The 27,977-nt window shown below is 40.7% G+C and overlaps 3 protein-coding genes across 7 annotated transcripts in view; 2 read left to right on the top strand and 1 right to left on the bottom strand.

Annotated features, from left to right (window-relative positions):
- Positions 1–5,523, top strand: part of siah2l (seven in absentia homolog 2-like) — a 31,674-nt gene extending 26,151 nt beyond the window's left edge. The window contains exon 3 of the mRNA XM_079508172.1: positions 22–5,523. Coding sequence (XP_079364298.1) covers positions 22–393 — 372 coding nt within the window. The 3' untranslated portion in view covers positions 394–5,523. The remainder of the gene's footprint in view (positions 1–21) is intronic.
- Positions 1,666–15,281, bottom strand: rbmx2 (RNA binding motif protein X-linked 2). The gene is made up of 6 exons (XM_079508171.1): positions 15,169–15,281; positions 14,265–14,380; positions 9,578–9,629; positions 8,952–9,081; positions 8,629–8,824; positions 1,666–8,420 (listed from the first exon to the last, which is right to left on the bottom strand). The coding sequence occupies exons 1-6, from the start codon at positions 15,171–15,173 to the stop codon at positions 7,651–7,653; spliced, it is 1,269 nt and encodes a 422-aa protein (XP_079364297.1). The 5' UTR covers positions 15,174–15,281; the 3' UTR covers positions 1,666–7,650.
- On the top strand, positions 14,322–27,472 carry ap4m1 (adaptor related protein complex 4 subunit mu 1). 5 transcript variants are annotated; one of them, XM_079508169.1, is made up of 17 exons: positions 14,322–14,395; positions 15,243–15,323; positions 16,306–16,367; positions 17,589–17,674; positions 18,120–18,226; positions 18,448–18,544; positions 19,286–19,396; positions 19,488–19,568; positions 20,551–20,613; positions 21,253–21,319; positions 21,807–21,860; positions 22,392–22,498; positions 22,937–23,028; positions 23,336–23,380; positions 23,772–23,822; positions 25,993–26,110; positions 26,671–27,472. In XM_079508169.1, exons 3-17 carry the CDS (start codon positions 16,310–16,312, stop codon positions 26,860–26,862), a joined length of 1,329 nt encoding a protein of 442 aa, XP_079364295.1. In that variant the 5' UTR covers positions 14,322–14,395; positions 15,243–15,323; positions 16,306–16,309; the 3' UTR covers positions 26,863–27,472. The 5 variants fall into 5 exon arrangements, with proteins under 5 accessions (XP_079364295.1, XP_079364296.1, XP_079364292.1 ...); XM_079508170.1 differs by lacking the exon at positions 15,243–15,323 and having other exon boundaries at positions 14,335–14,395; XM_079508166.1 differs by lacking the exons at positions 14,322–14,395; positions 15,243–15,323 and adding an exon at positions 15,508–15,773.
- The last annotated feature ends 505 nt before the right edge of the window (positions 27,473–27,977 follow it).

Below are 27,977 nucleotides of genomic sequence, written 5' to 3'. Positions count from 1 at the left end.
TTTTTTTGTTTTTTCCACCAGGGGGAGGACATTGTCTTCCTGGCCACAGACATCAACCTGCCAGGCGCTGTGGACTGGGTGATGATGCAGTCGTGCTTCAACCACCACTTCATGCTGGTCCTGGAGAAGCAGGAGAAGTACGAGGGCCACCAGCAGTTCTTTGCTGTGGTTCTACTCATCGGCACACGCAAGCAGGCCGAGAACTTCGCCTACCGCCTGGAACTGAACGGCAACCGGCGGCGGCTGACGTGGGAGGCTACGCCGCGCTCCATCCACGACGGTGTGGCGGCGGCCATCATGAACAGTGACTGCCTGGTGTTCGACACGTCTATCGCCCACCTTTTCGCTGACAACGGCAACCTGGGGATCAACGTCACCATCTCCATGTGCTGAGGGGGTGTGCTGTGCAGGGAGGGAGACCATATACACAAACACACACACACACACACAGCTGTAGTATTGATACATGCTGGTAAGGGACAAAGGAGTTGTTGTACATGCGGGGGGGGGGGGGGGGGGGGGGGGTGCTCGTTACGTTTCCCTGAGCAGGCCACAGAGACATGAGGGAATAGACATTCCTGTGCGGTGCTGTGCTGTTCTATGACTGGCTCATTATGTTGGCAGCCTTTTCCCGTACAACGACCCGTGAAAATGCCACGAGTCATTTGAGTGGAAAGACATGACTGATTTGAAAGAAAATGTTTTCCCTTTTAAGCGGACGATTGCCACTTCAGTCGCATGCATAATGTTGAGTGCCGTGTCATTTACAACAAGACTCAAGTGAATTCACCAAACTCCAGTCACCACTACACCAAACAGTGCAGTGTGGAGTGTTATTACAAACCACAAAGCGATACTGTACTTTTTGCTCCCTTTTATTTGTGTGTGTTCCATATTTTCTACCTGAGGACTGTTCATTACTGTTCAATGATAGGATGGTAAGAATTGGTCTTTTTCAGTCGACGTCCTCGCCTTGTTGACAGAGATCATAGGAAAAAAGAGCAACAGGCCCTCTTCTTACTGCTTTGTCCAGGACCAATGCAGAGAGAGAGTGATTCCTTTGTCTGCATATGGTGGGCTTGGCCCGGAACCCACTCTATCTGTACCCCAGGCGAGATCACTCCCCCTCTCCCCCATCCACACCGTACAGCCCTGGGAATCTCAAACCAGACATAAACTCAAACCCACTCTTCCATCCAGCCATGGAGTCCTAATTCTCTGGGGCTCTGCTGCTTACCAGTTCCACAGCTGACTGGGACGGGCCACGTGAAGCCGCCTAGCTGCTTCTTTTGTTTTGTATTTCCATGCAGAAACCATTCTACTCACAAATATAGGAAAGAAAAATCAACCAACTCTCAAGCTACTGTATACCATGTCACCCATTCAACCACTGAAATCCAGGAGTTGCAGTCCCAGACATTGGTGGTCAAATAGTCAAGGGTGTCCATGTGGGCACCAGAAACCACTCCGTACAATGCTGGATTACTACCTCCTGTTTATCCCAATATTTTCAGTGGTTCATGGGCATTTGTGACAGTCCTGAGAGCCCCATTGCGTGTATGTCATTCAGAGCAACAAGTTAACAACTTATGTCCTATTCAGAAATAAAAGGAATATCTCATCTACAAGCTTGCGGTGCGACACCTTGTGAGATTGCAGATCTGCTATTCCCCCCCCCCCCCCCCCCCCCCCCCTATTTATTCTATCTATTCCCAAAATAGGGACTATTGTCTAAATGGCAGTAGCTACCAGGAAAAAAAGTATTTGTCGGTCGACTCGGGATGATGGTGTCCTACAGTATGTACTGTAAGTAAGTAGGGTGCACAAATCGGTGCTTATAAATTAGAATTTGCCAATTAATAGCTTTATATTTCAAATACACCCCATAGAAAAATGCAGGTGCAATACCACACCAAAAAACTAACAAACAAACAAAAACAGCTCAACGGCTCATGTCCAGATATGTGAAAAAACAATTACAATAGCAAAAATAAATGTATTGTGTCATTACATGTTTGGTTTATGACCATGCAGACTTTCAGTAGAATCTTTTATTAAAGTGTTTAAAAGTACCCATGACAGCAGAAAAATGCTTGTCTTCGTCTTCTGATTTTATAAAGTTAGAGAAATTGTAAGCAATGTCAATCACTGTCTGGACCAAAATATCATTTACAGGGTTCCAACATTTAGAAAATGAGTTTGATGTAGTTGTAGACCCACTGTCTTGTCACATATTGTGATATTTGTTATGATGAAGAATTATTATTGTATAATATTAACTATTAGATTATTAAATTATGACCCAGCCACTATCAGCAATGCTGCATAATTACTCTTACACAAATTAGCAAATTATTTAAATCCAGAGAAATTGGGGGGAAAAGAGCAGAATAATGAAAAGGAAAATGTGTAGGGAAGCACCATAGTTAAAACAATGATTCTGTGTTTATTTAGGTTGTCAGTTCTGCACTGCTCGGAAATCAGACATTTCAAGTTTTGTACGGTGGTTGGAAACTTGAATAAATGTCACAAAATGCAAGGCAGATGTCATTTCATGCTTGTGTTAGCATTTTAGACGCATCGCTGTAAATGGCTGCAACGAAAGCTGTGAGGTTAAGCTAGCATGCTCGGGAGGTTGCTTGTTTGAATCTCTGGCCCAGCCCAGAACGACCAGACAAGGAAAGTCATGATGAGGGAACAAACTTCTATCCATAACGGCTATTGTCTTCAGCAAGGCGTTCAGTGTAACGGTTTTGGTAGACCTGCTCTGCTCCCAAATATGAATATATTCTTAATGTATACGGTGTACAACATCTAATAGGCCTACCTATGACAGCAGCAATGCGATGGTGTCTACAGTCCTAAGCTTCCTCAGTGTCAACACGACATGAAGCATTGGTCTGGAAACACTCGCCTACGAACTGCCAACTAGCAGTGTTTTCTTATGTTGTATGAAACATCCTTTGGTTTGCAAATATAATATTTTTTAGGAGATTATTTGTTTCACTCTGTATCTGTAACACCTCTGTTGATATAGACTGTGCTGTGGAACCCTGTTAACCCACAGCCTTTTTAATCTCAGTTAAAAGCTATACTCTGATTCCCTTTTGTGGTTTGTTTACCCACCAAGGCCTTACTTTTCTACTGATGACCCCCCCTCCTGCATGTCTGATGGGTTCCTGTACCCTACAGTGCAAGGATTTCTTTTTTTAAGTTTTTAATAGAAACCCTACACAGGGAAGTGGAACTAAGAACTTCGTTATTCTTATTAAAGAACTTTATACGAAAACAAAATACACATGACATATGTCATCTTAGTAGTTAGTGCTCTACAAAGGCCCCTACTGCCTGGATTGGGATAAAACCAAACTCTTGAACTGACAACAAGTCGCTCACTTGAGGCCTCACTTTCAAAGCTTATTGTGCTACCGTGGGATAAGAATGATTTGCTATTATCCCCATACTGTATGTCTCTATAAACTCTTGTAGCAAGCATTGCAACCACATGGGTCAGGATTGGAAGGAACCCATCTCTGCACTAGATACCTCTGACAGTGACCATGGACATGTCTGTAACCTCACCATTCCCTGTATGGATGCCGGTGTACCACGGGACAACTACCCTCGGGTAATTCAGACGGCTGCAATTTCTTCCCACCACATCTGCTTGATTCATGCTCCGTCGCATGGCGGTGTGTCGCACCCCTAAAATAGCTGATCTGTGACGCATCGTGAGCTTGTCTGCGCGCGACACTGTCAATCAACAAACATAAATTGAGTTGAGAATTGAATGAGAATTGAGAAAATGTTGTCGTCACATTGCATCTTTGGCCTGAACTAGGCCTCGCTCACAAACCCTCCAAACCCTCTCTGTTCATTCAGCAGCACTGCAATGGTGTGCTGCTAGAGCAAGAAGCTACCGCCATCTCTGAGAAAATGATGTATAAAACAAGTATAATTGCAGCCTAATTTTCATCCTGAATACAAAGTGTAATCCTTATATTTAAAATGAATTATATGAAGGTTCAAAGAAAGGCCTTGTAGTGCGCAGCTTGCACTAGAACTGTAATGGGGACCAAAATGGAACAATTCCGGAACTAAAACTGATAAATATCCCACCTTAAGCACTACTGCTGCATATTATTGGAGGAAACCTTGCTTTCAACTAATCACCTCTACTATACTGCTCTCTGACTTTCTAAGAAATGTTGAAATATTGCAAATGATAATGTAATGATATATTTTCTAAAAGGAAAAAAAGAAAAGAAAACCTCATTGGAGATTTATTCTGTTGTGATCATTTGAAATGTATTAATGTTCATGGTTACTCAGTTGTACAGAGATTTGTAGGTAATTTTGTAAATTGCTTATCTGTTGATATTCTTACTCTGCTATTCTAGTTTTGTGTGTCAGCCTAGAAACGGTGACTGAACAGTCGGTTTGGCCTCTGCACGCTCTGTTGTGTAACACATTCAGGTAGTAATTCCTACGGCTATCCAGGTGGTTGAGACGCAAGGCAGTGCAATTTCTCATTTCCTTAAATTCTCATTTTAAAATCTCAAGCAACTATATCCTTCCAAATGCCACTTTTCAACAAGCTAAAGTCTGAAGATGGTTACTGATTATGTTAACAGTGTGGTTTTGCCACATCTTGCCCCAAGTTGTCTTTAAAATATTAGCAGTTAAATTAAAAAAATTGGCAGGCTTGCTGAGGTCAGAGTCTTTTCATTCAGAAACACAGATAATCAATACATTGTCTTTTTTAAACATGTTTCACATACACCCCCCACACACACACACACACACACACACAAAAACCTGCTTTGTCAAAAAGAAAAATAATATAGGATATATAACTTTTTTAATAAGCACAGTCAGTTGCACAATAACCATATTTTCCCCCCTCCCATGTATTTATTTTGTAGCTTTATTCTATGTACTCGACACAATATGGTATGTAGGAAATCGATTTGTCTAATATCCATTTGGTTTGTCAAAATTGTTTGCATTGCTCATTGAAAACACTGGGATCCCTGAGTCGCAATCTATATATACACATCAGACATCACCATGGATCCATCATTTAAATATTGTTTTTATACATAGCAGAAATACTATTTTATCCGGTCAACTTGTAACTGAAACGTGTGATGTTTGATCATGTTTCTGTAACAGATTAGAGAAATCTAACTTCAACTGCAGTAAGCCATAATGCCAAGACATGGCTTTTTCTCAAATCAGATGATTAGGATTACAGGATTACAGGATTTTTCCCCCATATGAGCTGATGTTTTACATTTTCTGTAAAGAGCAGATGATTGTGATCGATATTATCAATGTTGATAATGGTATTGGGCAGAACCATAGGAATGTCTTTTTTTTTTATCAATGTCTTGACAAAGATTTCAGTTTGATCTTGTTTGGTGTAGTATTGAATTTTTCTTGACATGTTTGTATTGAAGGTGTGGAGGAGCATGTAAATGAAAACTGCAGTGCATAAAACAAAAGTCATCCCTTAATGTTTATACTGTGTGGGACATTTTGTCATTTAAAAAAAGCCAATCATTCCTACAAGCCAATGTTTCCATCCACAGCATTGTGCCCTTTCAGTGTTCTTGGACAAGACACCTGCTCACTCCCAGGGCTTAAACCTAACCCTTAAACTAGCAGGTTAAGCCACAATTGTAACAAAAGGTAAAACACAAAGATGCTGTTCACATACTGGTCACAACCGTCACATGCATTTAGTGCAAGTGGTATGTACAATCTACCAGGTGATCAGATTGATGTCTACAATATTGAGCCGACCAAAAACCATTATTCAAATTGTTGTGCATAAAACATACTGTTAGGTTTTATTCTATATTTTATTCAAATTAGCAACCTATATAATAGTAAGGTGTTTTTCACTGTCCCTTGGAAAACTGCTAAGTGATCATGTGCCCTGAGATAGAGGCAAAATGCACTACACAAATTCTGATTTTGGATGGATTTCCCCCATAGCCTATATCCCCCCCAAGACAGATTAGTTCACATCAGCTGCGTTTTGAAGACAAAACGGTGCCTGTAGTGTTATAACAGAGGATGACACTGTCAGCGTGTCTCAACGTGATGGGGATGAACAAAGCCGGTGACATTTAGTGTTTAAATGCCAAACATCTGCACACTGACGTCTCCATTGGAATCTAAGACATGTCACTGGTCAAAATCACTGCTACTCGCTCACTCTCTCCCCATCATACCTTATCATATCCCTTTCTCTGTGTACTCTCCCTGCCTGTCTTCTCATCTACAGCTTTGTTCTCCTTCCTTCTGCCCTCCTTCCCCCTTGCCTCAGCACCAGCTCTCTTGAGTAATTTATCAGACCTTTCATGCCTCAGTTATTCATGACATGAACACACATTAGCCTCTGCTGATGGGGAAGGACATTTAATTGTTTTAAATGGCAAGAGATTGACGTGCTCCTTCATGCATGAGTCATGACCCTAATGGACTTTTGAGTTGAAAATGAGCCAATGATCACTAACAGTGGACATGATGTTGGGTAAAAGTGGCAAAATGTACTCCGGTTCCATTGGCAATGCTAGAAAATTACCTAAAGTTGGAGTTGCAAGGTTTTTATGACAAGGAATGTTTTTCTCTCTCTTTGCTATGTGGTTGACTGTTAATGTAGGTTTTACATTTATGATTTTAAACATTGGAAACAGAAATAGGTCAAGGTTGCCAACCTGTTGGGTCCACAAACTAGTCATGGTGATGTAAATACATTTGGTCTTTATGTTTCCATTTCGGTTGGCTCTTCATTTAATTCAAAATGCTATTGTTTTAGGACAACTAATGTTTATTTGGGACAGATTCCTTCTCCAAACCGTTTAATTTTAATACCTCTTTAATTTTGGAGTGCAGAGCTAGCTCCTCCTACCTTGTGTTAAGTATATTACTATTTTGGTCTTGAAACTCAATTTAAATAAAATATTTATATGCCAAATGAAAAAGTATTTTTTAAATTATTATCTAACAAACGTACGTACATGTACAATGTTACAAGGATCACCAAGCTATCCATCTCTAAAAGACAGAGAAAACAGCATTTAGGGCTTGGTATTGTTGCAACTAATCGAAGAGAGTTCATTAACATTCAGTCCATAACTTGCACAAACCAGACCTGTCAGCCAAAAGGTACAGTGATGCCCTCTGCTGTGTGAACACAGTATGAATCCCCAGCCAGCTGCAGGGGAGTAGATGACCCTCTAACAGGGATTGATACAATATTGCAATGCATGGGAGAGAAATATTTCAAAAATACCACAAACATCTCCCTAAAAGAGGCCATATTCAGGTGTTGGAAATATACGTGTCTTCAGAAATTATATTCTAGCTCATACAGTATGTCTTAAAACAATTAACGACAAGATTTTGTTAATCCCTGAGGTGACATTGAGGTTAGTATTTAAGCATAATGAGTGAGGTCTAGTCCGATTTACAAATTTAAACATTTAAAAATGTAACTTAACAAGGAAAGACATAGCATTGTGGCTTGCCTTAAAAAAGTCCAGTAAAAACCATCTCTGGGTCTAAGACGGGTGAACCAATGAGTTGGCGATCATAGTGGTACCATGCTTATCTTAAGGCTTGCTTGTATTATTCTCTTCAGGTTCGCTTGTACTCTCGCTCTCGGCTGTGTTCTCTGTGTTTACCGGGACGTTCCCTCTCTCTGTCTCTCTCCCGCTCTCTGTTTCTATTGATTTCCCTTTCCCAATCTTTGCTCCTTTCCCCGTCTCTCTCTCTACTTTTCTCTCTCCCTCGCTCCCTCTCTCGACTTCTCTCCCTCTCTCGATCTCGGCTCCTTTCTCCATCTCTCTTTCTGATCTTGTCACTGTGCGTCTCTCTCTCCCAGTGTCTATCATATGCTATCTCTCTGTCTTTTTCCCTCGGTTTGTCCCCATCTCTCTCCTTTCCCCCATCACCATCCCTATCTCTCTCCCTTATTTGATCACTTTCTCTCGCTCTGTCTCTGTGCTCTAAGCTCTCTCTCTCCTCCCTGCCAGCTCTTTTGCTTTCTCGTTGTTGTCCGTTGCCTCCCTCTCTCCTCTCCCCCACTCTGTCTCTCCTACTCTCATCCTCCCGGTGCCTTTCTCCCTCTCTCGATCGTTCACCATTTCCTTGGTCTCCACGGGGAGCGTGTTGCCCTCTTTCATCCTCCTTTCTGTCCATTTCACCGCGGCCTGTTCGTCTGTCCTCTGGCGCACCCCTCTGGTTGTATTTGTCATAGCCAAAGTCCTCCTTTTCTTGCTTTACTTTCAAAGCAGGGGGCGAAGTAGAGGATGATGAAGAGGACTGCTGTGACCTACTCGGCTGCTCCCTCTCCTCCCTCAAGGCTTTCTTCTTCTCTTTCTTCTTTTTCTTCTTCTCTTTTTTGTCTGGGGCAGAGAACCAAGAAACCATCATTATGTAGCAATCTTACATTACTGGATTCCACCATCTTAATCGAGGACCCTTTCGAAAACGAGATACTATATCTCAATGGTGTATTCCTAAATAAAGAATTCCAAACAATCTGATTACAGCAATAATTGAGTGTAAATCAGTGTGTAGTGTAAACTAATAATACACTCAAGTTAATGTCACCTTTTTTTGTCTTCTTCACAGGGATGACGTACTGATCGTCCTCCGATTCAGAGGACGCAGGCTCGGCCACTTGCTCGGCCACTTTTGGGGCGCAGCCCTGCTCCCGCAGCTGTTTGGTGATGTCATCGATGTCGTCGGAGTCTTTCGGTGGCTTGTAGTCCTTCACGTGGTCCACTCGAATTGTCCGCCCTTTTATCTTTGACATCATATAGGACAGTCACACAACACAACAAATTACCTTAATATCACCTAAAACTGGAGTATGACTATGAATATTCCTTTACCACGTGAACTTTTTGCAACCACATCAAAAAAGAAATCACCTTAATCCCATTCAAGTTGTCCACAGCCAGGATGGTGCTGCGCTGGTCTTCATAGCAGATGAAGCAGAAACCCTTAGATTTACCTGTCTTCTTGTCACGCACAAGGTTGATGTTGACAACCTCGCCATACCTGGGATAAATAGAAGATTTAATTAATGCTGTGAGAGGCCTGTGAGAGTTAGTTTTAACACTGAGGCCGATTCTACGAACACCTTCTAAATCAGTAGTTCTCACACTTTAAAGATTATAAAAAATCTAAAATAGCAGATGCACAAGCTTGCAGAGCGGCACGGAGTGACTAACTAGCTCAGTTATGCGACTAGCACTAGTGCTAGTTGTATAACTTTCATTTCCAGTCTTGAACCAGTGAGCCCTTCCAGCAATGCATACCACCTTAGAAAATTGGGGTGATTTTTTAAATGTGCTGTTTAAGCACACAAACGACAATATTATTAAGTGATATTGTATCTGACTTCAACTTCATTAAATGTGGCCAGCTGAAGAAAGAGTGAGCAAAAGGCTGATATGGGAGGATATACACACTACACATAAATAGGTAGACAAGCATCAAGAAAACACAGACGATCAACAACAGTGGACGAGGAGAACATTTTTGAGACACTTACTGAGAAAAGACACAGATGATGTCACCCTCTGTCAGCTCATATGGAAACCCTCCTAAGAAAGAAAAAATAAATGAATTAGAAGTGATGTGCATCATGATGCATATATGCATTCCCACATACATATGCATGTACTACATACTGTATAATAAATACTGGACAACTGAATAGTTCCACCATGGAGCCCTGGATAGAGACCCGAATGCCAACTGAACTGAACACCAACCAAAAGCTAGATGGCTGGATCATGCTCAACCTTTCTTTTACATACAGTTGGAGGCCATCGATATTGTCCTTTTCTTTTTGCTGAGGTTTGCGTGATCTGCGCAAAAGGACAGTTAACCCATTTTGGGCGGGAACCCCTTTTGGTGTTTTAAACATTGTTATAATTTAGCTATTGAAAAATAGCAGATCTACAAGCTCATAGCGCGCCACCGAGTGGCGCGCTACGAGCTTTGTAGGTCTGCTATTTTTGAAAAATCGTGAAAATATTTATTTCAGAAAACTGGAGGATTTAGAAGGATTTTTTTAAATTTTGAGGTCAGGCCTAAATGGGTCAAATGATAAGGGACAATATCGGTGGCACCCAACTGTACATACATGCATGCATGCACATACAGTAAATAATGTACAATACTGAAAATCATCTAACTTTAAGTGACGATGCAGACATATCAATGATTCTATTCACAAAATAACTGCAGAGTATTAATCCATCCATTGTGATAAACTAAAACTGGTAGTTTTGGGCCATTATACGAATGAACGACACATGATCTATTCTAGTTGTCTCCAGTAGATGGATTGTAACTGGACAAGTCTTGCAACTACAAGTCTTCTGAGCTTGCCAAAAGAAATGACCTCCCACAGTTTTTCCTGTAAATTTACTTTTATTGCACCTTGATGAGTTGAATACACAGGATCACAATGGAAACAAGACCTCAGAGCTTTTAAGTATTTTTAATCTTTGTGTGACCGTTTTGGCAGCTCTGAAATGCTCTCTTCCTTCCTTCCTTGACTTCCTTATTGACATCCCATTGTACCGCCTCCAGCGCCGGAACTGGCAAGATCAGAGGCAGGAACGTAGGGACAGACGCGCAGATAGGATGTCAATAAGGAAGTCAAGGAAGGAAGGAAGAGATCATTTCAGAGCTGCCAAAACGGTCACACAGTATTAAAAATACTTAACGGCTTCTGCGCCAAAGGAAAGTTACATGGATGTTTCCGTTGTCTCCTATAGCTCCTATATGCTTCTTTTGGAACATGTCACTATAACACACACAGCGCAGCAAATGGGTATGCGACGGTAAATCTGTTTGCGTTGTATAATTAGCATGTAGCATGATGTCGGTGGGACGGGACCCTCCGGGGTAGCGAAAGACAAGAGCTAAACCGGGGGGTCCCGAGCGGGGCTAGACGAATTGTTACTTTGATTTGACGTGTGCCTGTTAATGGTACCACATCAATACAGCATGGAAATGTGGACAAAATCTTATCCAATAACAAAATAGAATATTGTAAGTTTTGGGTCTGACCGTTGTGAGAGGCGAAATCTCATCAAATGGTGGTCCGTGGACTCAAATGCTGAATAAACTAGAAAGGTCGCAATTTAAAAAAATTGCAAAGTGTGGTTGCCGCAGTCACTTACATAGGCCCCTCCCACTAACGTTGCTAGCCAATTACAATTTCAAGTCACACCTGTGATCATGTGTAAGTAATTCGGAGGGTATTTATGCCCCCCAAAAAAAAAATCTGCAACAAACGGTTATTTTTTTTGCATTTGCGGCGCCCCCCTATGGATGAAAATGGAATTGCTTTTGGCTTTTGGTTGATTAAACCACCCGCGATATCTGATTCAAATTTGGGGTGGGTTGGACACATTTGGTTTGTGATTTGTGGCGTTTTATGTAAAATAGGCGCCTCCCACTAACTTCGGAAGCCGATTACGGCCAAACGATACGCACTATCAAAATTCCGATGTAATTATATGATAATTTATTTACGTAATTATTATGAACCTCCCTGCCAAGTCTTGTAACTATAGCTATTATGGTGTCAGAGAAAACAATACTTGAGTTGGACTTTTAGATCTTCCCATGTTAAGTGAATGGGGAAAATGAATTCACTAATTAATTAATATCAATTAAACTATACAACATTTATCTATAGCAAGCACACCATTCCCGATGAAGTCGGTCGATTTGACATATGGCTCAAGTGCGTACAGTCAAAACTGTGGGAGGAGTAGCGTTTCAAAAAAAGTCTTACTCCAGTAAAAATAAAGTGTTACAATTACAATAGTCTGGCAACCACACTAATGACTGAAAAGAAAAGGTAAGGGGAACAATAGTATGGTTGCGCATAGGCAACCACACATAGAGTGTTACAATTACAATAGTCTGGTTGCCCTTTGGGCCTGTTTTGAAACCGAATATAGCTAAAGTATAACATCATTCTTAAAACACCAAAAGGGGTTCCCGCCCGTCACTACACCATTGGTTTTTCAATCCCCACACGTGTATGTATAAGTGTTGCAACACTTAAAATGTAAAATATGAAATTTTAACGGTAATATCGTATCGATATCGCAATATTTGGCATAAATACAGAGATATGAAATTTTGTCCATATCGTGCAGCCCTACTTGTAATCCAGAGCCCATAGAGTATAGACAGAGTTACGACAACTACGTTCACTTCATGGGGCCAGTCCTCTTCTACATAGACTTCTATTGGCGAATAGGGACACCGGAAGTTTACAGAATCTATTGTAGTCGATAGGGCTCGCGCGAGTACATGAACCACGTGACCGGGCTGTTTTCTGCCCCCTCAATGTCGCAACTCTGTCTATACTCTATGGCTCTGTTGTAATCCAAACGTACACGCGTGTGGGTATAGGGATAGGGTGGCCTGGCTGGGTGTATGACTTGACTACCGCCTGAATGATTCAGCCCTGCAGCCCTGGTGTGAGATATGATCTGGACAACAGATGTCAATATGAAGTTGAGGATAACATTGACCACTTCTGTGTCTTAGTCATACTTCTCTCTCCTTTCTTTCGTAATCTTTTTTGTCATCAGACGGACAGCTTGGTCATATACTTCTCTCTTTGTTGATGTTTTGTTAACTCATCCTCCTGCCGTTAACCCAGTGGTGGAAAGTAACTAAGTACATTTACTCAAATAATGTACTTAAGTACAATTTTAAGGTATTTGTACTTTACTTGACTGTATTCCAATTTCCAATACATTTACATCTACTCCACTACATCTCAGAGCCAACATTTGTACTTTTACTCCACTACAATTATTTGAAAACTTTAGTTACTAGTTACTTTGGAGATTTACATTTTGATTAGAAAAACATACATTACTGTAACCACTTCAACCCTATATACATTTCGACCATTTGAAAATAGCTGATCTACAAGCTCACAATGCGTCGCATTGTGTGCGACCTCTCTTTTCTATTCAAATATGAATATAAACTGGAAAGGTTGCAATTTTGAAAAAGTGCAAAGTGTGGTTGCCGCAGTCACTTACATAGGCCCCTCCCACTAATGTTGCTAGCCAATTACAATGTCGCGTCAACCTTGTGATCATGCGTAAGTAAGTAAGTATTTTGAGGGGATTTATCCCCCCAAAATCCTGTTTTTGCAACAATCGGTTACATTTTTCGCATTTGCGGCGCCCCCTATGGATGAAAATGGAATTGCTTTCGGAACTTGGTTGATTGAACCACCCGGGACATGTGATTCAAATTTGGGATGGTTTGGACATTCCGTTCGTGATTTGTGTCATTTTTTGTAAAATAGGCCCCTCCTACTAACTTCGGACGACGATTACGGACGAAGTATACGCACTACCAAAATTCTGCAGTTGGTCTTTTTATCGGATAGGTCTGGAGATCATGTGTGCCGATTTTTGTGAGATTTGGACAAAATCTGTAGGAGGAGGAGCCAAAAGTGTGTTTTGGAGAAAATTCAAATTTGCAGGATTTTTTTCCCAGACGAAAATGGGCGTGGCCTATATGTGGAAATGCATCAGAAAGAAGAAATTTAGATTTGACGACTTACGGTTCAAGAGTTATAGGGGAAAACGCAAAGTGGGCTGTAATAGCGCCACCATGAGGCCGACTGATGTAATTCCCTTTCAATTAATTTTCATAATTATTATGAACCTCCCCCCAAGTCTTGTAAATATGGCGCTTACGGTCTCCAAGGGAAAAAAATACTTAAATTTAGTCTTCGATTTCCCCATTATAAGTCTATGGAGAACTAATTAATTAATATCAATTAAACTATACAACGGATCTCTTAGCAAAATACAAGCACACGATTCCCGATTAAGCCGGTCGATTTGACATATGGCTCGAGTGTGTGCGGCAAAAACTGTGGGAGGAGTAGTGCGGCAAAGTATCCAAATGTACAATAACAATAGTCTGGTTGCCCTGTTAGGGCAACCACACTAATAATGGGCCTTGATATGAAAAGGGTTGAAAACCACTGGGTTAAGGACAAGGTTGACCGTCCACACTAGTGACTTTCAAGGTGTTAGCTGTACCCGCAAGCATGTACCTGGAGTGGATAGCAACTGGAAATGTGTTCCCTCAAAACTGAGGTAACCTTCTAGTATTGAAGCATCATCATTAGAATGGTACGGTAACCCCTCTTATGACTTTAGTTTAGTTACCTACGAATATCCAGGCGCTTTCCTTGTACTCTGAATGCCAGGACACTGTCTCCTTTATCCCAAGTTTGGCCTCTCTCTCATTCAGCTCGTTGATCAACTTCACCTTGGTCAAGGGACTATAAGAACAGAAGGTGAGCAACTCATATCAGTATCAGCTTTCTTTGTGTGTGTGTGTGCTTTTACATAAGAACTTCATAAGTAGGCCTATAGAGGATAGCTCCGTAATTGGAACCTCTATCTAGATATCTCTATATCTATTGAAAACGGTGGACCCTCTTGTAAACAAGCTTGCTTTATGGTGTCGTCCACTCACAGTTAACAGTTTTTGTATTGAGTTGTGGTTGAAATGTACTGTAATTCTGCAAACTGTGAAATACTTCAATCAATCAATACACTGCTGCGCTTTAGCTCCGAGCAGCAGCGTAGAGGTTCCAAACGGAGCTAAAGAGAGGACTGATGCAGAATTATCAATACTACATTATCAAAGATCAGCCTGCCTTGCCTTTCACCTCATCCCTGTGTGGATTTAGCCATTTTCACATTAATATAGATTGCAGAGCAGACTGAAACTTAACTGGCCAATACTACTAAATTATTGTGATAGCCAGTTCAGGTTTGACTGGTGCAGGATTATTCTTGTTGAGATTGGGGAATATTGTTCTAAAAGCAATTAGATATCTTATTTGAATATGTCAAGGGATGCAGCAAATGGAAAATGCATCCTATCTATGGCTGTTGTAAATGGAGTTATAACTGATGCAAACTGCCAGTATTCAGTAAGCAGTAAGTTAGCGGTTTTAGCAATGGCTCTTGGCTTTGGAACAAATGTAAGAACATGTGTACGCAACACAGGTCTAAAATCATACGACGACGTTATTAATGCGTGTTAAGTTACTTTACTTACTTCATTGTGAACAGAACGCTATTGCTATTAATGCCTCTACAAAGCTACTTCCTTCGTCTTTCCCATCTTTCCAGAAACACTTCCGGGTGAATTAATGTGCTGCGCAAATCTCGTTGGCTGTGCTTCCATCTGGCTGCTTGGAGGTCTAACTGCAGGTTGTTTTCCCTTTGACTAAAAACAATATATACATTTCAACAAGTCTAAACACAGGAGATAATTTGTAATTAAATAATTTTCTTAAACGAATACAAAATAAAATAAAAACATTTTTTCCATAGATAATGTGAACATACAATCGCCTTCCCGCGCCATTACTCTGGGTGGTGCTGTTGCGCTCCCATCATCTCCGATATCTTTTCAGTACCAAAGAGTCTATTTGTAAACAAAGTTTACTGAGCTAACATGCTCGTTTTGAAACGAGCGAACAGAGGTTTTGGTGCATTTCACTTGTCATGGATTTGTTTTTAAATGTCTTCTTTAATAATAATGTAGATGTAGGTGGCTGGCTATCAGAATGTGTCAGAATATGGCTCAGACGAGTAATAACGATGAATGAACGTTGCTAACTTCACCTTTGGGAAATTACATTTCATCTGGTTCCTAAAGTGAGTCGACATTAAGTTACAAGGTAATTTGATAGCATTGGATCGAGACTGTCATGGATTGATTGATTCATTGATTGACATTTTTATTTCACACTATGTACTATGTAGAATGGTAGCCATGGTTCACATGATTATGACAGTCATGTTTCAGGGCTATAGTAGAATGGTCAGACTCAGTACAGTCAGTACAAAAACTGTTACTTTGTGGACGAAACCATGACAAGCACAGTTTACATCAGGGTCCACCATTTCGTTTGACAACTCTGCTTATTGCTGACAAACATTTTAAATCAGACGTGACCCTCTTAATTAATTCAGAATCTCATCAGCCAGTTATTCTGCACTGTGCTCTTCATTCATTTAGAATATTACCAGCCAGTTAATTATTCAGCACTGTGTATCTCTTAGGTAAGTAAGTAGTAAGAGTTGTATCTCCCAATAGGCTGATTTTGAGAACAGCATTGGGCTCAGCAGCCTCAGCTAAAGTAAGTTCTAATATACCTGTCCTGTCCACCCACCCCCTCTCGCTCAGGAGGATGATCTCACAGGTGTTCATCTTGTCTTCCAAGGGGGACCACCTCATCTACAAAGACTGTATCCTTGCTGCACCTTAACTTCTACCTCTTTTAACTTTGTTGGTGAAAATTTGACATTACACTTTGCAAATGTGATTGAGGATGAGGATTTTCTTAACAATGTTGTCCATCTATTTCCCCTTTTATGTATACAAGGAACTTTGTATTGTTGAATAGAGGAAAGAAGCGCTGCCGTGGTCCTTTGTAGCTGTGAACTGAAAACAGGTGCTTGTTGGCGAGGGTTCAAACATGAAAAGATAAAAAAAGGGGTCCAAGGCACTCTGTTCCAGTCAAGTGGGGAAAAAGCCTTTATTTGTATGGCATGGCAAAGACCATTAAAATGGACCAACACGTTTCGGCTACAAGCCTTCATCAGGGTCCCATGTATAGAGAGTATGCGCATGCTTAAAGTGAATGGCACATCGAGTGGCAAATCGAGTGGCAAAGGAACATGCAAAGTGAGTTTAACATTGTTTAACGTTGTTTAATGCAATCAGATAGGACTTTTCTGTTTGGATGTATGGGCTGTCAAGGCCAGAAAGTAGGTTTTTGCCACTCAGTAGGCGTCCCTGCATAACTTCCTGGTTTGATGATGATGTCACGCGCATACTCTCTATTGTGTGTTACATGACCTGGTGCTGTAACAAGTAACAAGATGATGTGATACTAACCACCACAACTTGTACTGTCTGTACAAACCAAATGGAATGTATAGTACCAAGGAGAGAATGCAGGACCTACATTTTGACAGCGGACTATGCATTATTATAACATCATTATATAACCATCTGTGTTCATTTATCCATGATTTGTAACTCAGAGTGTAAATGTAATGTCATTTTTGTGACGAGCACAATGATTGACCATCCTTGTGGTCACATTTTGAAATACCAGAGAGAGAGTAGAACTGGCACATCTACTGGATGGCACATCAAACAGTGGGTAAGGAAATATAAAAAAATTAAGTCTGCACACTGTAACTTTGTAAAGCTCCCAGTCAAGGCTTTATTATAGATTAACGTTTCAACACTGCGTCTTCGTCAGAAGTTACTGTGTGCAGACTTCTATTTTTTACATCATATTTTGAAATACACCTTAGCTCACCATATGCACTAGCCAGTGGATCTTTTGTTTTTTTTAATGGTAATGGTTGTTATGACTACTATTATATCACACTAATCAATAGCAATCCCTGCATGGGGGAGGTTTTGTTGCAACTGTCCTTAATCTGAACCACCAGTCCGTGGAGAAGCTGGAAATGATGCTGTTAATATTTTCTATGAGAAGGTCACTGCCTTGAGTGGTGACCAACCTCCAGTAGTAATGGTAAATTGTGTGTGTGTGTGTGTGTGTGTGTGTGTGTGTGTGTGTGTGTGTGTGTGTGTGTGTGTGTGTGTGTGTGTGTGTGTGTGTGTGTGTGTGTGTGTGTGTGTGTGTGTGTGTGTGTGTGTGTGTGTGTGTGTGTGTGTGTGTGTGTGTGTGTTTGTCTTTCTTGACTGACACTCTACTTCTGTGTCTGTTTTGTCTGTGTCACTGTCCTTGTGCTGTATGCGATTTTCCGGTCTTGTAGCTGCGTGCACGTATCATTCCTTGATTTCTTTTCAAATCTGAGTGTGTAGTGTCAAGATACCACCGATGGGGTTATTAGGATTAAATACTGAAACATAAAAAATATCATATCAATATAATATGTAAAGTTTAGTACTTAATGTATCAAAAATATGAAGTGGTTTTCTTGAATTGCTAATCTCTGTTCTGGTCTATTCAACAGAATCACAAGAATTTACACTTTGTCCACATAAGACAGGGAGGCCTCTACTGGGTTGCCACCACCACAGTTGAATCCTCCCCGTTCACCATCATTGAGTTTCTGAACAGGTGTGATGCAATACTTCAACAAAATGTTACATGTTATCCCCTATTCTATTGTACCTTCCCCAAACAACATTATGGTCTAAATAGAACAGCTTGAGCAATGAGCATCGCAACAAAGTAAAACCAGTGTCAAGCAGAAACACCTGAAATTACTGTAAATGTGCAAAGGAAGTTTAGTCTGTAAGGTTGACTGTTGCATCATGTGTGTCATCGTTTTCCTCCAGACTAACTGCCCTGATAAAAGACTATTGTGGCTGCCTATCGGAGAAGTCAGTGCGCATGAACTTTGCCCTCATCTATGAACTGTTGGATGAGGTTGTGGTAAGTAGTCCCTAACCTTGCAAACACATACAATATTCCATTTTTATATTAATGAGCGATTTAAGGCAAGCCATCCAATTGGTCAAAACGACATTCCAGCTATACACTGGCCAGATGTGCTGGTTTGCTGAGTTATACTTACATACTTACCGTAGTTGTGTGTGGATGTTACACACTGAAAAGGGCCGATCTACATGCTCACAACGTGGCTCTCTGCAATGTGTTGTGAGCTTGTGGATCGGCTATATTCGATGCATGACACCGGTGCACAAAGTATAAATCATAACTTCATCCTAATCCTATTTTATATCTGTGTATAAACTGCATTGAAGAAGATTTGACACATAATATACTAAGAGAAAATAATTTGCTACTGTGGCACGTCTAGTATTGGTATAGATTAGAACTGTGCTTGTCAGTGTCGGGGGTGTAGCGTTAGTCCGACGTCCCAATAATCCAACATTACTAACCCTAACCCTAACCTAACCATAACCGCACGCGGAAGCCACGGGTGAGTTTTCACCGGCCACGTATGTTGGACTATTGGTACGTTGGACTAATATGATTATGATTAGATTTCCACACAAAATTAGTTTTGTCAACTTTCTAACAGATAATCATTGCTTGGCATTTCTCTATATAGCTCTATCTTTGTCTGTTTATTTCTCTGTCTCCCACTCTGTATTTTCCTGTCTCTCCCCCGTTCTGTATATTATATTGATTGCTATCTCTCTCAACCAGGACTACGGCTATATTCAGACCACTTCCACTGACATCCTGAAGAATTTCATCCAAACTGAGGCCGTCTCCTCAAAACCCTTCAGTCTATTTGATCTCAGTAATGTTGGATTGGTAAGCTCTTAATGACAACAATGAAACACAATAGGGAAACTAACCAATTTGTAGATCTTTTGGTAGAACTGGTTTTGTTTTCCTTGTTCAGTTTGGAGCAGAAACCCAGCAGAGTAAAGTGGCTCCCAGTGCTGCGGCCACTAGGCCAATCATGTCCAGTCGAGGAGAGCAGGTAGGCCTCCTTAAAAAATAAAACCATTCAACTTCTTAGAAGATGTTCCTTGTGATGGAAAGATCTCTGTAATTCTTCTTTTGGCTAATTCCTATCAGCGGATCATCTTATTTCCATCTGCTTCTGTTCTCTGCGTCTTCCTCTGTCCTTCCAGCCACCTGCATGTCCTCTCACCGCATCCATAAACCTCCTCTTTGGCCATTCTCTTCTCTCCTTGCCTGGCAGCTCATTCTTCAGCATCCTTCTCTCAATGTACCTCTCATCCCTCCTCTGCACATGTCCAAACCATCTCAACCTCTCTTGTTTTATTCCCAAACCTTCTAACCTGGGATAATCATCTAATGTAATGATTTCTGATCTTGTCACTCCTAATGAGAATCGTACCATCCTACTTCCACCTCCTGCCTTTTCGTCAGTGCCACCGTTTCCAAGCCGTACAGCATGGGTAGTCTCACTACCGTCTTATACAGTACATCTTCCCTCTCACTCTTGCTGGTACTCTCCTGTCACAAGTCATCCATCCATTTCAGTTCTCTCAAGATCTCTGTAATTCTGTTACAGAGAAGGATTTGCGTTTGAAAATGCAATAGCATCTAAAGTATTAAAATAAATGTACACAAAACACAAAAAAGCAAATACAAAAAGATGCAAATAAATTTGCAAACTGTTGACTTGCCTGCATTGGCTAGAGTTGTTCAAATTCACCTTTAATGTGTGCAATTGATCCTTTTTGGTATTTCCTATTGTATGGTGTAATTTAATAATGTCATGGTATCTGTGCTAATACCTGTACCATATACTATTGTGCCAAACTATTTTTCTGGCACTTGGAGTTCATTAGAGTAGACCAGTATTTGGTACAAGTGACGCCCAAGCCTAAATACTCCCCCACTGAAGGAAGTATGTTGTCTTTAGTTATTGGATGCTACCCTTTTCTTACTCTAGCAATCTAATCCGTCTTTTCACCCTGCTTTGTTTTCAGGGAGGGAAGAGCGAGATATTTGTTGATGTGATTGAGAGGATGTCTGTTGTCATCGGCTCCAATGTGAGTAGTGCCCCCTTACAATAACAGTTTGACCAGGGCACATGATTAGAGTCATAAAGCCTTGCTAGTGGCCTGTAGAAGTGCTGAGCAAGTGTCCTGGAAATCTGGCCATTTTATATGGAGATATCTTGTGTGCAACTGTGCATTAAAGGTATATTCAGTGATTTGACTTAATTCAAATATCACTTATTTTTTCTTTTTTTCTGGATAATCCTCCCTACTATAGAGTGTGCTGACCATATAAGGAGTTCCTCCCTGTCCCCAGTGAGCCCCTGGGGTCAAAAAACCCTAGTTTCAGTTTTGGTGGCGGGTGGCAAAACCGTCATCCAATCAGGATGAGAGGGGCCTTGCCTGTTGCACTTCCCCCCACTGTAGAGCGTGCATGTGCACATTTTGTTACTGGGGCGGACTGGGTGGTTTTCCAAATCACCCACATCACTGAATGCTCCTTTTAAGTGTGGTGCAAGAAGAAAGACCATAGGCTCACCAAAATCGGTACGGTCCATCCTCCAGGGATGCACCAGCCTGTCATTACTTCCAGCCTGTACTTGGCTAATGAAGTGTTCTCATTTTGTAGGGTGTTCTAATGAAGTGTTCTCATTTTGTAGGGTGTTCTAATGAAGTGTTCTCATTTTGTAGGGTGTTCTAATGAAGTCTGACATTGAGGGTGAGATCAGAGTCAAGTGTTACATGCCAAGCTGTTCTGGTGAGTCTGTGATTCTTCGAATAGATAGGCCAAATGTAAAGGCCTAGCTTGTGCTAATGGTTCCCTCCCTGTTTGAATAGATAGGCCAAATGTAAAGGCCTAGCTTGTGCTAATGGTTCCCTCCCTGTTTGAATAGATAGGCCAAATGTAAAGGCCTAGCTTGTGCTAATGGTTCCCTCCCTGTTTGAATAGATAGGCCAAATGTAAAGGCCTAGCTTGTGCTAATGGTTCCCTCCCTGTTTGCGAGGACTGTCCTTTGCGTACATACAGTAATTTGCCCTAATTTCCGTGTTCATCACAGCATGTAGCCATAACACTCACCTTAAATTCAACCCATACTAAATCATACTGTGAACTCGAACTGACTGCCTAATCATAACATTGCAAGGTCTGAACAAAATGTCTTCATACTGGTAAAAAGTCCTTACATCTGTGCAAACGGACACCGTGTACTTCATTTCTCTCACATGTTGCCTTGTGTTGACAGAGATGCGTATTGGTTTGAATGAGGAGTTCAGCATAGGCAAGTCTCAGCTCAGAGGTGAGTAGAAACATATAAAACTCTCACACAAAGAAACTCACTGTCACACACATCATGCTTTCTGCATCATATAAAGTGGAACTAGAACCAGCTGATGTTACTGGAAATGGAAAAACAAGACAGAACAGAAGGATTTCTGTTCTTTTATGTTAGGTATCAGCAATTGTAGCAGTAATAGTAGTAATAATAATAATATACAACAGCACAGGAAATGTTTACAAAAAAGAATAATAATAATATAATCTCATAGCAGAATGTAGTCTGAATAAGGAGAACAAATGATTTATAATTCTTATCTTTTCAACAAAGGACTTTTATTAACTGTGCTTAAATAACTACCATTCGTTCATTTTGGTTCAGCTGTGTGCTATAAGTTGTTTTGTATGAGACTGTCATCACTTTCAAATCACAGGTACATCATTACTTTAAAACCTTTTATAATCTCTTTTCTACTCTCTCCCATGTCTTCTCTTTTCTTTCCTTTCTCTCCTTACTATTCTCTTCTTTCTCCTCCACCTCCATTTTCCTCAGGCTATGGAGCAGCAGTGCGTGTGGATGAGTGTAGTTTCCACCAGGCTGTCAAACTGGACGAGTTTGACACATACAGGATCCTCAAAATCTGTCCCAGCCAAGGAGAGGTGGTTGCCAAGTTCATTCTCTCTCACATTCTTCGGAATGACTTTCTTTCTTTCTTTGTTTCTGTCTGTCTGTCTGTCTGTCTGTCTGTCTGTCTGTCTGTCTGTCTGTCTGTCTGTCTGTCTGTCTGTCTGTCTGTCTGTCTGTCTGTCTGTCATCTTCTCTTCCTCTTTCCTGTCCCAAATCATTCCATTACCCCAGCTACTCTGTCTCTCTCTGGTTTGTCCTGTTGCTGCTGCTTCTCGGTGTCACAAAAACACTTTCCGTAATTACACCTTGCTATACCTCTCTCCATAATTATTGATAATAATATTTGTTTGTATATAAGTGTGTATTTACACGGTTGGCCACTCGTTCTGTTTCTCTGACTCACTCAGTCTCTTTGTGCACGTGCCCTCCCTGTTTCTGTCTACCTCTCTCCGTCATGGCTCTCTACACAGCAAACTGTGATGCAGTACCAGCTGTGTGATGACATGCCCACAGCTCCTCCCTTCCGCCTCTTCCCCACTATTGAGAGGGACAACGGTGGCAGGTACAGGTTTTTTAACATGGAGGACATACTCATAGTCACACAACAAGCAATGCCCGCACCAACATCCTTTGTTCTATGACTCTCCGCTCCTGAAAGATGACTGATTATATAATTTGTAATGTGACTCCTACCTTTTACCTTCTTTGGGGGCAGCCTATTTTAAGTTTTGTGAAAATCTGCCCATCCATTCTCTTTATCTATTTATTTTGTTCAAAGATGTGGATGTGGATGCAAAGGATTACCATCAAACGCACAGGCTGTATATTATCTAGTTGGTTTTTGGTTATTGTTTTTCAACTTTCCATAGATTGCTGATGTATCTGAAGCTGCGATGTGACCTCCCACCAAAGAGGTCAGTATTGCACACCAATGCATTACTTAGCCTTCATGTTTTCTAATTAATTTAATGCTGTGGCAAAAAACAAAAAGAGACCAAAGAAGCTAGCACTCTTCAGCTGTGGCTGATTTTTGTTTTGCCTGTTCAATTTGTTTTGCACTGAAGAGCACCTTGTTTGGGATCTGCCAGAAAGACCCGCTTCTAATCTTAATTTGTATAGCACATTAGTATTACATTACTTACATGGTACCGAACATGGGAAAAGTAAGAGAGGCACAGATAAAATATAATAAAACTAACTTACTAACTAGTAAAAAAAGAAATTACACAAGAAGAACATCACAATAAGTTCTTTTTAAAAATGTGATAACTTACTGAAAAATATTAAAACTAATTTGTGTTACAGCGCTGCAATCAATGTCTCTGTGACCATCCCAGTTCCCAAAGGGTCATTGAGGTGAGAAAGACGTCACGTCCCCCTCCCACCCCTTCCTTCATCTTGGGTCCTACGCATCTCTAAAGGCACTTCTGCCTACTCACATTATGAGACACACAAATGCCTTCTTACCACTTCCCCAACACAAACACATTTCTTTAGCAACAATATGAGAACGTGAGACCACTACATGTGAGGAAACAAAACATGCAAAGGTTACAGGAATTGTGCCACTCTAAGATCCTGTTTAATGAAGCTCAATTCTTTGTCTTCTGTTCCTCTGGCTATCAATTTCTCTCTCTCTCTCACTCACTCACTCACTCACTCACTCACTCACTCACTCACTCACTCACTCACTCACTCACTCACTCACTCTCTCTCTCTCTCTCTCTCTCTCTCTCTCTCTCTCTCTCTCTCTCTCTCTCTCTCTCTCTCTCTCTCTCTCTCTTTCTCTCTCTCTCTCTCTCTCACACACACACACACACACACACATCAATACACAGTTATCACTATGTTTCTATGTCTGTCTCCCCATGTCCACCACCTCCTATGTTTTACTGTCTCTAGTCCCATCTTCTTATCACCACATCTTCAATTCTACTTGACACTGTACATTCCCATTGATGTGCAAAGTATATACTCAAGTAAATACTACAAGTATTATATAAATTATTTAAAATAATTACATTTTTATTGTGCTAAGAACGTGTATACACGTCTTCTCAATGCCTTGGACGGAGAGAGCATACTATTGGTCCTTTTTAATGATATAAAACGGGATCGCTGTAATCCATTTTAGAAGCAAAAGTAGTGTTAATTAATATTAATGCTTTGTTGAAATATATAACATTTCCCCAAAACAGATTTTAGTTTTTTGAAAATAGCAGATCTACAAGCTCACAATGTGTTGCAGTGCAACGCGTTGTGGGCTTGTAGATTGTCTATTTTCACTATATTTGAAACTATTGAAACCTTTTCTTGCCTTCCCTGGTCTGAGTCTCAAGATGCACATTGAATATATGCTTGGTATAGCATCCCCTGGGGCACAAATGTGACATCACAATTTGATTTAACGCATTCTGGGCGGGAACCCCTTTTGGTGTTTTAACTAAGCATTATGTTATACTTTAGCTATTGAAAAATAGCAGACGTACAAGCTCATACGAGCTTGTACGTCTGCTATTTTTGAAAAATAGTAAAAATGCGGCACAAATCTTTGAATATATATTCTTTCAGAGCGAACGTTTTTTTCAGGCCTAAATGGGTAGTTATTACTCATTACTGGGGAAAGAATCTACTGTGTGAAATACCCCATTATGCAGCTGATTGCAAAATGATTACCGGTATTTAAAACAAAGAGATGGTCTCTAGAAGAAATAATCCTATAAAAAATCCTATTGGATTTTCTAATAGGACAATAATCCTATAAAAAAAATCCAATAGGATTTGTTCCAAATTCTATTAGAATTCTATAGGATTTCTTTGACTAGGGCTTTATACTGCCCTTGACTCTACTGCTCTGGGCACTCATCTAATGTGATTTAACTGATTGAATTGAGTACAATGGACCACAATAAAACACTGCCACTGCCGTCAAGTCCTCAGTGTGGCACTAGCCTAGACATAGCCATGAGCTTGTAGATCTGGTTGGTGTGTCAGTAGTTACTCATTCACAACAGCTGCTAGTAATTGCGATGCTGTCCACTGTTTGTATATAACACGCCTATTGCCTATATTGTATCAGACCAGATGATAGGGTCTAAATGTTGTGCCTTCTTTAATAACATCTATGGGAGCTTATATACGGTGTGCGGAATTTCCTTCCTATCCTTTTAGCAAACCTTTGATTGTACCTGTACTATTAATACACGTGTTAATAAAGTATTCAACAAAACAAACACTGTACACTTACCTTTTATAATTGAGGTGTGTTTAGTTAAATATTCATATACCGGTATGCATTATTATTTGTTGGTTGCCTAATGCCTACACAGTAATCCTGTCAGTGGTCTCTCTAGAAAAGTGGTTATTGTTTTATGTCAGTGGTAAAGCGGAAGGCTAGCCTCTCAAAAATAATAGCATCATAAAATAGAATGGGGAAGCCTGAGAGTTTTAACCCCATGTGACACTGACTGTATATAGACCTTTAAGTTAAATGAACACATGTACGTCTTCACCCTCTGTTGTACAGCCTCTCTCAGGAGCTAAGCAGTCCAGACCAGAGTGCTGAGCTGAGGCCTCAGAGCAAGGCCATCCACTGGGAGATTGCTCGTTTTCCTGGAGGAGCACAGCTTTCTGCTCTCTTTAAGGTGACTGGCCACTCTGAGTCACCACTTCCTTAAAAACACACATATTGTGACGTTTTTTCAATAAGTAATGATTTGTTCCCACAGCTGTCTTTTAGCAGACCACCGTTTAGACATTGAAATTCCTATTTGAGATGAACCTATAGTTTTAGAACACTACTTGTGTTTTAAATTACTACAATAATTAATTGATATGTTGGTTAATATTGAACATTAAACATTCTGTTAAAGGTCCAACCAACTGTCAAAGTTCAAATGGTAATATTCCATGAAGCAAACCACAGATAACATCAACTTTCAAAAAAGGATCCACAACTGTGATAATTAATTAATATGCTCCTCACTCCTCTCTCTCTCACTCTCCCCCTCTCCTTCACTTCCTCCTGCTCTGCTTTCATGTGGACACTTGATGTGTTGAAATGCTTGCAGAATGTATCAAACAATCCACAGAGGAGCAAGAGCTGCGATGACATATTGATAATTTGTATACGATAATTAATTGCTATGCAAATCACTCTTCTCTCTGTTGTATCTCTCCCCTTCCTTCCTCTGCTTTCTTTCAGCTGGAAGTCCCTGGTCTCAGCTCTGCTTCTATGATGGAAGTGGGTCCAGTCAGTCTGAGCTTTGAGCTGCCGAAGTACACATGCACAGGACTACAAATCCGATTCCTCCGCCTGTCGCCCATACAGCCGAGCCCCTCACAACGATGGGTCCGTTATGTGACCCACTCTGATTCTTACACCATCCGCATATGACCCACCACAACCTTAAACAGGATATCTAGAAACATCCCCACTCACACCACCCTTTATTTGTAATAACCCAGTCCACAGACTCCACACCAATTATTCGCTATGCAACAAAACCATTACAATTCGTTGCAGAGAGAAATTGCAGTGGATTGCCAAAGTTCAGAGCAGTTTGCAGACAGATTCTGTTGCAAGTGGTAGCAACTTGCAAGTTGAAAGTGTTAGCAAGTTGCAACTCGTTGCATCACGAATCATTGGTGTGGACATGTCTTTCTACAAGTTAGGAAATAAACTGAAGGTGTGTTTCGATACATTGGATGAAACCATGTAACTTCAAAAAGTAATTGTATCTGGGACAAAGAAAAAGTTTCCTTCCAGTATATTGATGGCTATCTATACATACAGCCAAAATTGACACTACTAGTTTTTTGTTTTAAATCCAAAAGAGCATTTGCATGTGTCCTGACCTATACGATATACAGACCTCCCCTGCCTTGCAACACCACCTTTTCAGCCCTCTGAGGACTACCAGTATCATTGCAAACCCCTGTTTCTTCAGATGTCTTTTTGTATGCTATAAATCTTCCCATTTTTCAATAAATTATTTTATGTTTAACACGTGTATGCCGTACAACTCCACAACATTGTAGCGAGACACAATGTGAAGTCTAACCAAAGAACTAAATGTAGCCTACTGAACTTATTTTCGGTGACATTGTTAACAGATATTTATAGAAATCTGCCATTGTTTCATATTACTGGAACAGTTGGATTACTTGGTGGTAGCCCTCTGTCCACAGCAACCTATTGTATGCCATAGGCTATAATGATTAGCTTGAACACACAAAGCTATTGAATTTGGATTGCAATTTATAAATTGATGTCAAGCTGTGACTAGATTTTTCTGTAGGCCTATTTCTTTATTTTATCTTAACAATATTGGCATATTTATTGTGGGCACCCTTAAGGGTTCAGTTGACGAAAGTATATAAATGTGAGGAGGACTAAGTTTACAATGACGGTGATTGCCATAGACCAGGCGTGCCCACACCTTTTGGACTTGCGAGCTACTTTAAAAATGACCATGGAATTGGTAGGGTATAACTTTATAATGCTACTGA

Source organism: Electrona antarctica (genome assembly GCF_951216825.1).
Source record: "Electrona antarctica genome assembly, chromosome: 8".
NCBI lineage: Eukaryota > Metazoa > Chordata > Actinopteri > Myctophiformes > Myctophidae > Electrona > Electrona antarctica.
Note: the sequence above shows the minus strand (reverse complement) of the source record. Positions and strands in the feature narration are given on the sequence as shown.